The sequence below is a fragment of the Eufriesea mexicana genome, unplaced genomic scaffold, assembly GCF_001483705.2.
Source record: "Eufriesea mexicana isolate 0111107269 unplaced genomic scaffold, ASM148370v2 scaffold13818, whole genome shotgun sequence".
Lineage (NCBI taxonomy): Eukaryota > Metazoa > Arthropoda > Insecta > Hymenoptera > Apidae > Eufriesea > Eufriesea mexicana.
Genome location: NW_016921322.1, coordinates 62815 through 77797, shown reverse-complemented (window position 1 = coordinate 77797; position 14983 = coordinate 62815). Strand labels below are relative to the sequence as shown.

Sequence of the window (14983 nt, the reverse complement as noted above, 5' to 3'; positions counted from 1 at the left end):
TATATATATATATATATATGTATGTATCTTAAAAATAATACTTTCTTCAATGTATCACCAAACTCAAAGTTGTTTGTATAATTTCATAAATGTTAAGAATAATTTAGAAATAGATTTTTCTATTTCTATTTTAATTTGAAATTTACCTGCTGCTTCTTGAACTTCTTTTAAACATATCTGTTAATTTTTTCTTCAGATTTTTCTTTTCCGTTTTCTCATTGATACTTGTCTCAGATCCTGATGTCTGAAAGAAAAGAAGAAATTTATTAGGCAAAAGTCATTAAAATAATAGTTTCTCTTAAATATATAATATTGTTGTTTATTTACCTGAATAGAAAGATCCCTGGAAATATTTGGATCATCCACACTGGCTGACTTAGTTAATTTAGTTGTAATCTTTTTTATTATACCTTTACTGTGCTTTTTCTCTCTATCCAACATCTCACTTTTTGTAGAACCACTAGAGAGGCGACTGAGTAGTATAAGAAGTTTAATTATTATTAGTTTTCCAACTCCTTCTTTCAGAATTTTAAGAATAATTACGTGTTCTTGATATTCTTTATCATTAGATATTCAAGCTATGCAACTTTAGTCTTTAGATGTCCTATTCTATGTTGTTGTCGAAAACGAACAAAGCTGGAGGTCATTATTAAATTACCTATCAACACTGGAATCTCTCTGTAAACTCAGCGCTCGTCCTTCGGCATCCGAACTTTCTAATGATTGCAAACTGGACATATTGCTGTCGGTACCCCAAATGCGTGACTGTACAATTATAAATAAATAAATAAATAAATAAATAAATAATATTTTTACGAATACTTTTTGCTAAAACCTTAATAATGTATATACTTCTTCATTTCGTGCTGATGTCTGTTCCAAAGATAAACTTTTTCTTTTAAGACGTGGTTTCGAACTAGATGTCGTTATACCTTTTCCTGGGTCACTTTCCACAGATGTCGACCTACAAAGTTTAATTATTTAGTATTGAGGTATTAGTTAAATAAAATGAATAGTTACTTTCAGTAAATACCTTTTGCCAAGTTTCTTCAATCGTGTTGTATTTAGTTCGTCTGCTGCTTTCTTTGATTCCTTCAATTCTCTTGCGACATCCATTAATTTTTTAATAGTATATTCTAATTTTTCTGTTCTTTCACCAAGTTGAGAATTTGAACCTGTCAACAAATTTAATATTAAAATCTGATTTCGATTGCAATACTTAATTTTAATCATACCTCTTATATCACTTTTCGTATCTAACATTGGTGATGATTCTCTCGATTTTGGTCCCTACAGAGTCAAATTAATTTGTCATATTGATTTAATTTAATTTCCTCAACTTATTTTTTATTAAATTTGCTACTTAATATACCTTCAATCGCCTAGGAGGGGTAGGCGTATAAGTATTCGCAGTTCCATTTTCTGCTATACCGTTTAATTCAGGGAAAAATTTCATTAAGTCATTGACCTGTTGCATCAATACATTAATGTTTCGTAATTCAATCTGTTCCTGTTTACATTTCTTTAGGATAGCATCCTTGAGTTCTTCTCTTTCCTTCTCGTGTCGTTCTTTTTCGCGTCTCATTTTCTCATTACTAGTCCTTAGTTTCGCGTGAGCATCTCTTAACTCGAGCAAATCGCATTGTATCTAGACAAATAAATATTTTTAAACAATACATGAATTTCATCTCTATTAATAAAAATTTTTAAGTTCTGATTGATTTCTTTATGTACCTCTAGCAATTTCCTTTTGCTTTCTTCCTTTTCTTCATCGTATACTTTTTTTAATTGGTCTTGTCGCCTCTTATTCTCTAACCGTTCTTTAGAACGTTCCCTCTCAATCTATAAAATGATTATTTGCTTAAGTTTCTTATGTTAATAACATTAATTTTAATTTAAAATGTACTTCGAATAAAGTTTGGCGTAAATCCCTCGCTAGTGTAGCTGTTTCTTGCAATAGTCTTTGGTGTTCCTCTCTCTCTTTTTGCCATGCCAATTCCATACGAACTTTCAATCCTGGAATTTTTGTTCTGCCACTAGTAAGCATTCTCTCTTCTTCAAGCTAAAAGCACATGATGATTATAAAATAAAAAACATGTGTAAATATGTTTTATCTTAATGTATCAATAAATGCTGATTAAGATATTTATGTACTTCATTAATCCGTGATTGCAATTCAGATACTTTAACATGACTTGCTGATTTTTCAGATACTAATTCAGCTTTCAATCTAGATGTCTCTAATCTTGTTTCAGAAAGCTCATCCTCCAAGCTATTAATTTGTCTTTCTAGAACTAATACACTGGCACCAGATACTTCCTCATTCTAAAAGAGACGAATGTTTCATAAATAATAATGTAACAATTATTTTTAAACGAGATTAAGAATAACCAACCTCATCAGTCTTCCCAGATAATGTTGTCGACTGTTTACCTCTAACAGATTTTAACTCTGTGATAGTTTTTTGAGCACCTTCTAGCATATGTTTGTATGTATCGCGTTCGCGTTTGTATCTAGATAACTGATTTTGAATAGCTTGAATTTCATCATTAATAGCAGTGATTCTATGCTCGTATCGCATTTTGCACTGAGCTAAGTCTGCTTTCTTTGCCTTTTCCATATTTTCAAGGGCATTTTTTAATTTTCGTATTTCTGATTCCAAAGCTGTGGTGTCTGGCGTCAAAACTTGATGGATTTTTGATACTGCTTCGTAGTCTTTTAATTTGTCAGAAAGGTCATCATTCTGTGAAGTATACATTTTTAAATACGTTTATTGTATAACTATATTTACAAATAAATATCACTTAGTTTCCTTACCGCTTTTCTCAAATCTTCTAATCGTGTTACTAGTGTATTGTTTTCCTTTTTTAAATTGCTTATATCATTGTTTAAATCTGTTATTAGTGCTTTATTTGGTAACTCACTTTCTCGTATACGATGCTGGAAAATTTATATATCTTTCACCATTCTATATTTTAAAATATATAGTATAATATCATGCATTAATATATACTCACTTCTAAAGCTGACTTTTCTGATCGCCATTCGCTTTCTTTTAATTTTGTGGACTGACGCATTGATTCTAGTTCTTTGCGAATACTTATCAGTTCACCGTTTTGTTCTCGTAATTTACTATAAATAAATTTCATATAAAAATACTATATTATTTTATTGTAATTAAATATATAGCATTATTAATTACCTATTTAATGTTTCATTATCCGATTCAAACTGCTTGTTTAAATTCGTCAGTTCTTTGAATTTTTCGTTCAGTTTGTCATACTCCAATTGACCTTTCTTTAGTTCATTCTCCAAGTCTAAAATATAATATACTGTTACCATATGTAGACCTTTCTGTGACGCTTTTCGCCGCCATAATGAAGCAACTTACTCAAAATTTTTTCACTATACGTTTGTCTCATTTCATTCATGCGTTTTGTACTCAATCCAGTTTTCTCCAATGAATTAATCTTCTTTTTCAACGTAGATACTTCAGTTTCTTTCGATTGTTTCTCTTGATCAATTTGAGACAACAAATTTTCCTTTTCTTTTTTGAGTTCCGAAATCTCTGTAGTTAAATCATTTATTTTTGTAGAATTGGAAGATTTTGTATTTTCTAATTCCTTTTTTAAACGTTTTACTTCAGTATCGAGCTTAGTCTTCGTTTGTTCGACCTATATTAAAAAGGAAGAGAAAACAACTTTTAATCATTGTATTAATGGTAATACTTTAATTTTCATATAAAATAATAATCACTGATGTCATTGACTGTTTCATTTTTGATTCTCGTTCCATATATGCTGATAAATCATCTTGCTGCTTCTTGAATTTTTCTCGTTCTTGAGACAATTCTTTTTTCAATTCATTTATAGTTTTTTCCATCTTTGTGCCTTCATTTTCCGATGATTTTGCCGTTTCTGGGTAAAATAAGGAGAAAAGAAGCGAATGTTTCTTAGAAAAAGATCAAGTATTTTGTTTAAGATAATTTGTATACCTAAATCTTTTTTTAATTGTACAACTTCGTTATATACTTTAAGTTTTTCTGCAGATAGAGAGAGCAGCTTCGATTTTAGTTTCTCTTTTTCTTCGAATAGCGCTGTTTTCTCCTGGTCCCACACCTTCCGTTCCGTTTCTCTTAATGTCGTTACCTCGTCCAATTTCTTTTTCACTAAAGTATTTTATAATGAAATAAATTTACGAGAAATAATACAATTAGAATATTACAATTTTCTTTGAAAAAGATTTTAAAAATTCAGTTAACAAATCTAAAATATTTACTTACTGCTTTGCAAATCCGTATTTTTATTGTCTATTTTGATATTAGATTGCGTCTTCTTTTTTTCTTTTTCATCTGATAATTCCTTCGACACAGAATCGAGCTTTTCTTTAAGTAATTCATATTCCTTTAAAAATTTGTCATACTTCACGTGGTTATCTTTCAATTTCATATTTTGAATATCCACATCTTTATTATCAGAAATATTAGTGAAGACAGTCATCATATCTCCTAAAGAATAATTGTATTATTTCCTACATTTCACTGATATTTAAAAAAAATTTTAAAATGCACTTTATTGAATTTTGTAATTAAAAACGGAAGTTCTAAGGAATCTTTTCCCTATTATATAGTTTTTGTCGAATCGTTCAATTTGATTTACACTTTTATATGTTATCAAAGATTATTTTTAATGTCTGTATATCTTTAGATAATCAGAAAAAAGAAATGATACTTATAACAGACCTATTTCCTTTTCCATTTCATCTACCATTTTTTTTAATTGCACTTTAGTTGTAAACTCAGTTGCTTTTCTTAGAGGTCTATTTTGGAATTCCCCTTTAATTTTCTGCAATGTTTCTTCTATCTTTTTCACCTAAAATAAGATATTTCTATTATTAATTTTTCGATTTGAGTTTAACCAAACACTTGCCTCTTCGTATTTTTTTTCCAAAGTAGTCTTGTCAATCTCTAGCTCCTCTACCTTTCGTTCGACTTTCCTTAATTTAAACGATAAGATTCGACAGTTCTTATTTGACTGTTCCAAACTTTTTCGCAAACGAACATGCTCGTCTGCTTGTTCATCCCTTAACAATACAAAACATTCTTAAGACTTTAAACAAAACTCTTATTTGAGAACTATACCACATTGGAACGGGATAAAATCATTTCATTAACCAGAAATTCATAATATAATTTCAATTAGTCGATGATCACATATGTATAAGCTTCAAAAGTCAACAAACATCTGAACATTTTCCACAATAATATATTCAAGACATTACAAATTACATATATTTGTGTTTCTTTTATAAATTATCCTGTTCCGCAAGGTTCAGCTGCGTGTTATAATTACCTCAGTTAATCGGTCACGTACACATTCAATTAAACGGAAGCCGAAATGCCATTCGGGATAGGCGGAAGCAAGAGGAAGCGTATGCGTAAAAAGTGTACAAAGATCGAAAGGGTTCGATGACAGTATAACGTTCCACATACTGCTGTCTGTATTAAAAATGCTATTTTACTCTATGCCTTGTTTCTCTGCCCTTAAGATTCAAAACGTGGGACTCGCGATTATTCTTTTAAACACCTTCCTTGAATATAAAAAACGATAAGAGATAAATGTCGGTGATAGTACTTGTTTTACCAAGCAATGAAACGTCCATATTCGATCCAGTTTTGGCGAAAAGCAGTGCCTTTCTCGTGTTGGAATCTTCCGTCCAAATCGATGTCCTGCAACAATTCAGATAGCTCATTTTGCTAAACATTTTTGGGCTGAGTGTCCTTTCTTTGTAGACACTATGTGGCAGAGGTGACAGTTTTATTAATCTTTTTGATTTTTGCTTAAACGTTCCTCCCGAGTATGAATTATGAAAAAAATTCGATTTACTTCTCTGAGTATTTCATTTTTATATGATTTATTTGATAATTTTCTTTAAGAGATTACTCCAAAGTAAAGTTCTTTTTTCTGCTTCTATTCCCGCTGCAGTAAGTGGAAATCCACTGTATTCGAGCCCCTTCAAAATACTTCATATTTAAACGATTTTATGTTTCTTCCAGGTTGATAACTTTTCTGCGATGGCACGATATTTGTACAAAAATACTTAGCGTTATATAGTGTCAAAATCGGTCGCGTTTATTAATACAAACAGACATATATGTTATTGATAAACACGAAAAAATCACAAGAGAGCGAGTCATAATACGCTTTTGTGACAATCATTTTCCATACTGATTGGTTAATCAATTTGAATTCAAACAAATCAGTTAGTAAAATGGGTTGAACTCTTCTTCTCCTTAGAATAATCGTTGTATTTTGTTTTATTCCAATTGTCAATTCTCCTTGTCATAACTGTTTCATTTACGAGATTTTTATTAAAATATTACAAAAATTGCACTGTACATGAAATTACAGGGCGTTAAATCGAATTTTTTTGTTCAAAGGTTTGTCTTCATAGACTACGATTGCTTATGGAATTTTACTTTAAGGGATAACATGTACAATAAAAAGCAGTTAAACTATAAATATTTACCTTAATAATACATAGGTTTAAAATATAGTAAAAAAGGCATTATGAACTGAAAAAGGCCAAGGTAAACATGCGTGAGTGGAAAGAAAATTTAGATTTTTACACGTAAAAAAATATATTTATAGTAAATAGAAAACGTAACATTACCTAAAAGTGTCTTGCAATTCGTATATCTCTTCTTCCAATTGTCTAATTTCCTTCTTCATATCTTCATTTTCATCCATTAAATTCTCACATAAATTCTCTGCTGCTTTTAGTTTTGAACGTAACTCATCTTTTTCTCGGTCTCGTTCTCCTCTGAATGTTTTAGAGTTTACTTCTTTCTCAAGTTCTCTTATCTTAGTCAAGAAATTTGACTTTTCTTGCATAAGCACTAAATTTAATTAATATTATTTTTAACCATTATTTTTTAAGTACTTTAATTTTATTAAATTAAAAGAAATAATTTATTTGTATTTAAAATTCGTAAAATAAAATAATACCAAAAAAATATTAACAATAATTTATTGCTTATTAAAAAATAGCTCGTCTGAAGAATCTTTATAATTAATCTTTGTTAACAGCTGTTTTATTCGAATTGGATAGATTTATTTTCGATTCTTTATGGTTTATTATTTTTTTCGTAAATACCTTCATTCTTCTTCTGTAATTTCTGTACTTCATTCGGTGAAGCTTTACTTGATATGGTTTCCATAGTCGTTAACCGTCTCATTAGGATCTCGCTCTTCTCCTTTTCCGCCTTCTCGCATCGTGCTTGCAATTCCTTTATTTGTTCCTTTAACTGTTCCAGCTCGTTCTAACGATAAGAGATTCTATCATTATTTCTTTCATTTTCATGTACATAGAGGATTCTTTAATAATCTAGAGCACTATAATTATTATTGCTACAAGCGTACTATATACGAAATAATTAGTAAAATTCACGAGGAAACAGACAATGAAAGAAGAAATATTAGAAATGAAATGAAGAATGCTGGTATGGTTACTTTTTCCGTCCACTCTTCTTTTCTCGTTCGTCTTTCTCCATTTTTTTCGCTGCTTTTCGAAGAACCAATCTTCGACTTCTTCACCTGAATAGAAAAAGCAATGTACAACAAAAAATTTTCTGTATGCGATTGCATACTTCTTTACCATAAATATATTGCTCGAGCAGTACTAGAAGATAAAGAGTGTCAGAACAATGACAGATACCGAAACAGTTAAAAATTATCGAAAGAAGACTGTTTCATAGTCACGTGTATTTCAGCCAATATTGAGTTCAACGAGCAAAGTTTGTAATACGAAGTTCACATATCCTTGAACTTGATGTCGTAATTGGAACATATATAATTAACACAAAACATCCGAGCAGTTTAAGTTCGAATTGAATGAAAATTGTTCTGTCGGAAAGCTCAAATTTGTCGCTTCAGTTCGTGTTTTAAATATTATTCCAGATACTGATATGAATAACTCGTATAGATTTTAATTATTATAAAGTCATAATTCGAAATAAATTCATTTCAAATACTGAGTATATATATTCAATTCGAACAAAACTAGCTTAAATTTATATACAGTAACAAAACTCTATTACAAATAGGAGTTATAACATCGCAATAAGCAACAACTAAAATAAAAAGATCACGATAATCTCGAGTTTACCTGAATTATGAACTCAACATCATTCTCTGAGGCGCTTTCATTGCTGTTATCTATAACCTCCTTAATCTGCAGCTTTGTTGGCCTCCTAGCTGTAATAATGGAACGAATTTGATAACAAAGAAGAGACATTTGTTAAAAATTTAAATGGAAATGAATATTTAATTGTATGTAAGTACCTTCCAATCTTTCTTCTTCTTTATCGATCGCAGTAAGATCCATGAGCGAAGTCCAACCGGCAGACGCATACGATGTCTCCGAGCTTCCTTTAAAGTCATCTTTTGCTAAATTAGTTGCCGAGGACCAACCGCGTTTTCCATTTTCAGCAGATCTATCAATTAAAATTGTTTTACAAAATTTGTTTGCGATTTCAATAATATTTATCTTAGAAAATCCGAAAGATTAGAGTCCCTGAAAATAAAACTGAGATGATCCTAAGCTAGAATTAATTCAAAGTCGTAAAACTATAAAATTGAAACAGTCCTCAACTACTCCAGGGTTTCGATGCTTCGAAATTCATTTTGGGATGATTGTGCTCCAGTTTTTCATACCAGGATCATACTGTACACGTTGAATCTCTTAAATTCAGGATGATTCTTGGTTCTTTTTGGTCTCTCGAGACTAAGATAGTTCTAGTTAAGACTTTCGACGTTATTGTCTTGACCATTAAGATTTTACAATTTCGTGGTGAGACCAAAGACTCGTTGTGGATACCATAGTTCTATGTTTCAGGTCGTAATATGGTTACAACTTTGATATTCTGACATTTCAACAATTTCGCGATCTTCGAAATTAATTTTCATAATTTTGAAGTTATTGTTGCCCATACTTACTTATTTGATATTTCGATATATCGAATCGATCTTTTTTGTGTAAGTTTTAATACGTGTATAATTTTCAAGAGATATGTACATTACACATGTATTAATTTTAAGAATTTTGTATAATGATCAACTTGTCCAATTTACCTTTATAATGCTACATGTAGTTATAAGATTATTAGAATATAGTTTCATAGCTAAAAAGTTTGAATTAGTAACCAATATACATTTAATGTGACATTTCAATATCATATTTCAGATAACGCGAGGGTTGTTTAATTGCTTACCGGCCTGAGGATTGATCAAACGTAAGGCTGGGTGACGACGATGTAATATCTCTCAAGCTATCTCTCTTGCCGCCATGTTCCTTGTAATCTCTAAACATATTTTTACTTTAAATACTCAATTCGTATATCTTTAAATCAGATTTAATATCTTTATTCTAGTACTTTTAAGTTAGTCATTTTCAGTGAAAAAAAATATGACAAAATAATACCTGAAACATCTTTTGCAACGGGTCGGCCATCGCACTTGGGGATGGAAACCGAGAGGACAGAGGGGATCTCCTTTTTTTGAGGAATACATGTGGTGCATTCTATATATAAAAACAAGAGATAAGATATTGTCATAAACATACTGCAACTTATATTTCTGAACGTATTAGCACACATTAAGTATTCTGTTGTAAACATATAAACGCCTCCGTATGTCATACTTCAAAACGTGCGCATGCGCACATGGGTTAAATCGACACTTGGTCGCCGGTGTCAGTTTACATCGTACCAGTAACGTGCGAGTAGAAATGACTGTTCAAAGAAACAAAAACATTCACGCTTATCTTGAGAGGGATCACGATATCTCATTATTTACAATCAATAGACTGTTATTACATCAGTCATTAGATTTAATTGGATTAGAACGTAAATGTATGGCGTATATAAAATATTAGATATTGTTAATGTAAACACGACACATCACGAAAGTCCTGTTAAATTCCGTACCACCATAAACGCGTTACGTGAGAAATGTACGAAGTTGGAAATCGAAAATGCCAACGATTTCCGACAGAGCATATTTCGTAAGAGCGTCACATGGGGCGCAGATATATCGATCAATCTTTCACGAATCTAACAGCTAAAGGATTGGATCGAAAGCTCGAAGTTCGACCGATAACAATCAGAGTAGAATCTACCTAAAAACGAAACCTTGAATTAATAAAGGAGTACGAGTTTCGCAAGCTGAAAAGACGAGATTTAAGGCGAGGCTTGGCTTTCGGTAGATCGTGAAATACTTGGCAAGGGATAAATGAAATTCAGCTTGAATCTCTGTTTTATAGATCAAGTATCTATAACATGCATTTGGAAACCTTGATGGAATCTACATTCTGTACATCGACACGGTTCCAAATGTTCTTTTGTCTATTGGCGATGACGTAAATTGGTCTGGTTTCTGATGAATTTGTTGAGGAAAGTAAATAAATATTTCTGTATTTATAACGAATACAAAATGTGTTATGTGGAATATTTTACGTGAAACTAAGAATTTTTTTATTTTTTTAGGTATCGATTTTGGAAAATTCAATGTGATTTAAAAATATGATTTCATTAGATTCGATTGAGTTTAAAGCACAATATTAATGTCAAATTGAAAGAAATCATTCAGATAAAGTGGTAAGGCAATTTTTATATCAAAATCATTTAACCCACGCCAAATTCATATTAATTTTATAATATTATTTTTTATTTTATAAAAATGTAACAGCTTAATGGATCATATTTTTTAATTTCATATAAAAAATCAATTACGTTTTTATGCATCGAAAATAATCGTTAAACGACATTCGATTGCTAAATAGTCATTCTTCTTATCAATCAGAAAAATTTTTTCTGTTGATCTTACGCAATTCCATGTCGATCGTTGTGTACTTACTTGATCGATGTTCATTCAAATGCACCAGACGGCTGCGATTAGATTTGCCTTAACCACCGTTAAGAATACTTAAAGGCGACGTTTGTGAACACATCTTCCATTTCAAGAATACAAAATAAGGATAAACCCCCCGATCTCATAACAATGAATACAAAAGATAAACGTAGAATAATCGAACTATAGTCTATCACTACATACGACGAGTGCACTTCTTCAAAGTGTTTCTCTACCGGTAACTCATGAAATTCGTAAACCATTACATCTTTCGATGTTTTTCACGCACAATCTGTTTTATCTTTTTTTCGCTATTTGCGATGATCGCAACGTCGATAGACGTCACTAATAGCACTGACACGCTGCTGCTATTACAAGGGTTAGGCCGTTACTCGCTTCGGACCTGAACGTATGATAATTTGGACTATTGCCAGAATGTATATTTATCTCTAGCTATAAATATAGTACGTTTCTTTACAAGTATTTTGTGCATACATATGTACACGTGGGGTTAAAGTTATCCTAGAAAATCTGTTCGATAGTAGACAAATTCGAAGCAAAAACTGGCGGAATGATTCGATATATTACGAATTTGATATATTTCCATCTGTAACATATACTTTTTCACGTCGATATAACTTTATTGCTGATAATTTCGTAGATGACAGTCATCGTGATTAAATATACATCGAATGGCACATTACTCATATACATATTCTCAATTTATGCATATTTTTTTGTTAAATAATTTCAAGAAATGGATATATTTTCTATATTTATGATGTTATAAAAAGAGATTTATTGTCAAAAAAATAAATATTATTTTCCTTTTAAGAATATTACTTTATGAATTACATTTTGAATCGTAATTAAATTATTTACTATAAAATTATTAGACCTAAATTTAATAACCTTCACTAATGCTTTTCTTTCAAACAATGAAAGTTTCATCAAAGTATTCCATCTTTTAACTTCAAATAAAATATCAAATCGAATAAATTTCGTTATTCAGGATGTTTTTAATATGAAATTTGTAATATTCGTTATATTAAATTGTAATTTATATGTTAAAATTATTTTTCTTATTCACTTTGCAACTTCCTTACGAATTCTATCTCAATAATAAAATAAAAAAGAATTATTTGCAAATAAAATGATGTGTCAGTAATTCAGGTATAAAGAATTTATTTTCTACAAGTTATATGCATTGAATAATATTTCCGCGATGGAAGTAAATTGGTTTCGGTGAAAATTGATTAGCTTAAATAAGCAATCGCTATTCAATGGGCAATAAATATTTTTATGGAATTAAGGAATAAGAATCAACGTTTTAAGAAATACATTTCAATATTTTCATTTCATTTATTTTGTAATAAAAAATAATTTGTTAATAAATTGGAAACCCTACACCTTTTGTATAAAAATTTTTATATAATATATTTCATTATACCCTGTTCCGAAGTATTATGCTACAATACATATAACAATGTTTTTTTTAATCACTTGTAACAAATACTCTTAAAGAGTCAAATTTTTAAATACATTTTCAGTCAATTTAGTTAATAATTAGAGAAATATTACTCTAACTTTTATATATAAATTTAATTATATTTTTATAAAAAGTATTGAGTCTCAATAATTTTTATGAAGTATTTCTATAAAAAAAACAATATTTATTTACCATTTTGAAACGGATGGCTCTTTTAAATGAAAAAATTATAATATGATAATATAATATAACAATACAATCTTTTTTTAAAAGATAACCAAATATTATTTTCGGTGTCTAATTGTATTAATCTATTTAATAACTTGATAAGGCTGATAAAAATACAGATAATTAGCATCAAATAAAGGAATCACTGATAGTAATTTTTATTTTTTATCATTTGTTTATCATGTTATATCTTCATATTTTTTTTATTAGATTTACTTTTTTCAAAAGAAATAGTTTTTATAAAAATAGAATTTTAAGACAAAATAGTAACTATTAATATATCTCATACAAAATTTCTAAAACTCTTTTCTTTTTATTATATAATAACGTTAATGTCTTTCAAATAATTAAATTTCTTGCACGTATGCATAACAATAATTAAAAAAGATGTATTTTGTACAACAATTTTAGATAGTAGAATGAATGTACAGATTTTGAGTAAATTTCAATCTCGAGTATGGTGATATTTTGATTCTATGAGTATATAATATATAATTCTCTGCTCTTTAAAGCTTATTTACGTTATTTTCGGTAGCGAAACATAACTTTCCTTGAATTGAAGATTTATAGATCTTTGTTTTTTATAATTTAGATTGAAGACTAACGATCTTTTTGGCAGCATACTTTTGTAACTCAATCAATTTCAGTGCCAGTCCCATATTACCTTGGATCTTAATCTTTCCTTGGAAAAATGCATTCTGTGGATTCAATTTTCCAGAAATAAAATCGACGATATCCGCATCACTAATAGTGATAACTACATCGGGTTTGGTTTTTCCATAATATTCTACTTTTCCTTTTCCCGTTTTAGCATCTACAACCCAATAACCTTCTGCACCGGCTGGTCCGTTAGTTACTTTAAATCCGTATATTCCACGAACTTTTTCAATTAGATTATCTTCATCTTCTTCCATTGCAATTTCTAATAACTTAAATAATGAATTTGCTTTGAAATGCTCTGGATCTGCAGTTCCATTTACATTCCTCTTAGTTATAGATTGCTGAGGGAAGCCCATACGATACAAAGCAACAACAACTGCTCCACCTAAACCTATATTATGCTGTAAAGCAAGTTTTGCTTTTGGTACTTGTCGTTTTCCAGCCTGTCCTCGAAGTTGCCAACAAAGTTCAGTACATTGTGCCAATCCTGTTGCTCCTAAAGGATGTCCCTTTGAGATCAAGCCACCACTAGGATTTATTACATATTTGCCTCCATATGTATTATCTCCAGCATCAACTAACTTTCCACCCTGACCTGGAGGACAAAGACCTAATGCTTCATATGTGACAAGTTCATTAGTTGAAAAGCAATCATGTAATTCTATAACATCCACATCAGTTGGTTTATAAGGAGTTTGAGTAAACACCTTTTCAGCAGCATTTTTTGTCATATCATAGCTAAAAAAACAAAAATATAGTAATATTATTCACCTTTATCCTTAATAACTAAAGCAATTATTTATGGCATTAATTTATGTTTTTTACCCAATAAGTTTTATAGAACTCTTTTCTTTAAATGTTGAAGCTGAATCTGTGGCCATTTCCATAGCTAAAATTTCTACTGCCTGAGATTCAAGTTTGTGCTTATGAACAAATCCTTCATTAGCTAATTGCTGAACCATCAGATGTTGGACAGCACTGAAGTTTTGTAAGTGGTCCAAATATTGTTGGAGCATTCATTATCTGTTCCAAAGAATATTTCTCTTGGAATTGTGAATATGGATTATTAACAGAATGTAAATGATTCTTATAAGCAATTTTTGCAAAGTGCTCAGGTTTGGTACCATATTTTTTCATATGTTCCAATCCAGCATTTCCAAACAATTGAGCAGTGATTGGGCTTTCATTTATGCCTGACATTAAAAGTATAAAAAGATAATAAAAAAAATAAGTTTTTTAAGCATGTTGAAATAATTTATAATAGCTCACCAGCAATATTAGACATAAGTTCAATATGTTTATCCATTGGATTGGTACGATCCAAGAATTTAGACATTAAAGAACCCTTTTCCATTTTTTCAAAACCAAGAGCCAAGACACAATCAGCAGAACCAGTTTCAACAATTTGTTTAGCCATTAATAAGGCAGTTGAACCAGTTGAACAATTATTGTTCACATTGTATATGGGACAACCAGTAAGACCAACTTCATATAATGCTCGTTGACCACAAGTAGAGTCCCCATAAACATATCCAACACAGGCAGCTTTTACAGTATCATAGGTAATATTTGCATCTTGTAAAGCTTTCATAACTGCTTCTTTCGCCATATCTGGATAATCAAAATCATTCCGTTTTCCTGGCTTTTCGAATTTTGTCATCCCAACACCAATAACATAAACTTTCATTCTCGGTAACAT

General features: G+C 30.1%; 2 protein-coding genes across 6 annotated transcripts in view; both read right to left on the bottom strand.

Moving 5' to 3' along the window:
• The window catches only part of LOC108553844 (trichohyalin), a 12324-nt gene extending 1033 nt beyond the window's left edge, over positions 1-11291 (bottom strand). The window contains exons 1-29 of one of the 5 annotated variants that reach the window (XM_017908888.1): positions 10914-11291; positions 9986-10176; positions 9481-9579; positions 9272-9361; positions 8343-8494; positions 8167-8255; positions 7512-7595; positions 7156-7321; positions 6673-6898; positions 4929-5082; positions 4742-4871; positions 4283-4507; positions 3995-4168; positions 3757-3917; positions 3392-3674; positions 3203-3332; positions 3018-3132; positions 2818-2940; positions 2396-2743; positions 2155-2325; positions 1907-2062; positions 1735-1842; positions 1373-1648; positions 1236-1290; positions 1034-1175; positions 853-964; positions 659-765; positions 328-472; positions 147-244 (exon numbers count right to left, since the gene is read on the bottom strand). In XM_017908888.1, the coding sequence (XP_017764377.1) occupies positions 147-244; positions 328-472; positions 659-765; positions 853-964; positions 1034-1175; positions 1236-1290; positions 1373-1648; positions 1735-1842; positions 1907-2062; positions 2155-2325; positions 2396-2743; positions 2818-2940; positions 3018-3132; positions 3203-3332; positions 3392-3674; positions 3757-3917; positions 3995-4168; positions 4283-4507; positions 4742-4871; positions 4929-5082; positions 6673-6898; positions 7156-7321; positions 7512-7595; positions 8167-8255; positions 8343-8494; positions 9272-9361; positions 9481-9578 (4118 nt within the window). In that variant the 5' untranslated portion in view covers position 9579; positions 9986-10176; positions 10914-11291. Of the gene's footprint in view, positions 1-146; positions 245-327; positions 473-658; positions 766-852; positions 965-1033; positions 1176-1235; positions 1291-1372; positions 1649-1734; positions 1843-1906; positions 2063-2154; positions 2326-2395; positions 2744-2817; positions 2941-3017; positions 3133-3202; positions 3333-3391; positions 3675-3756; positions 3918-3994; positions 4169-4282; positions 4508-4741; positions 4872-4928; positions 5083-6672; positions 6899-7155; positions 7322-7511; positions 7596-7656; positions 7856-8166; positions 8256-8342; positions 8495-9271; positions 9362-9480; positions 9580-9985; positions 10177-10913 lie in introns of those variants that run through there. The other 4 variants (XM_017908890.1, XM_017908891.1, XM_017908889.1 and 1 more) reach the window with 4 other exon arrangements.
• Positions 11292-13080: 1789 nt separating this feature from the next.
• Positions 13081-14983, bottom strand: ScpX (Sterol carrier protein X-related thiolase). Its single transcript, XM_017908894.1, is given in 4 exon segments — positions 13081-14022; positions 14110-14235; positions 14237-14477; positions 14554-14983. Coding segments are annotated over 4 exon segments (1614 nt in total). The 3' UTR covers positions 13081-13205.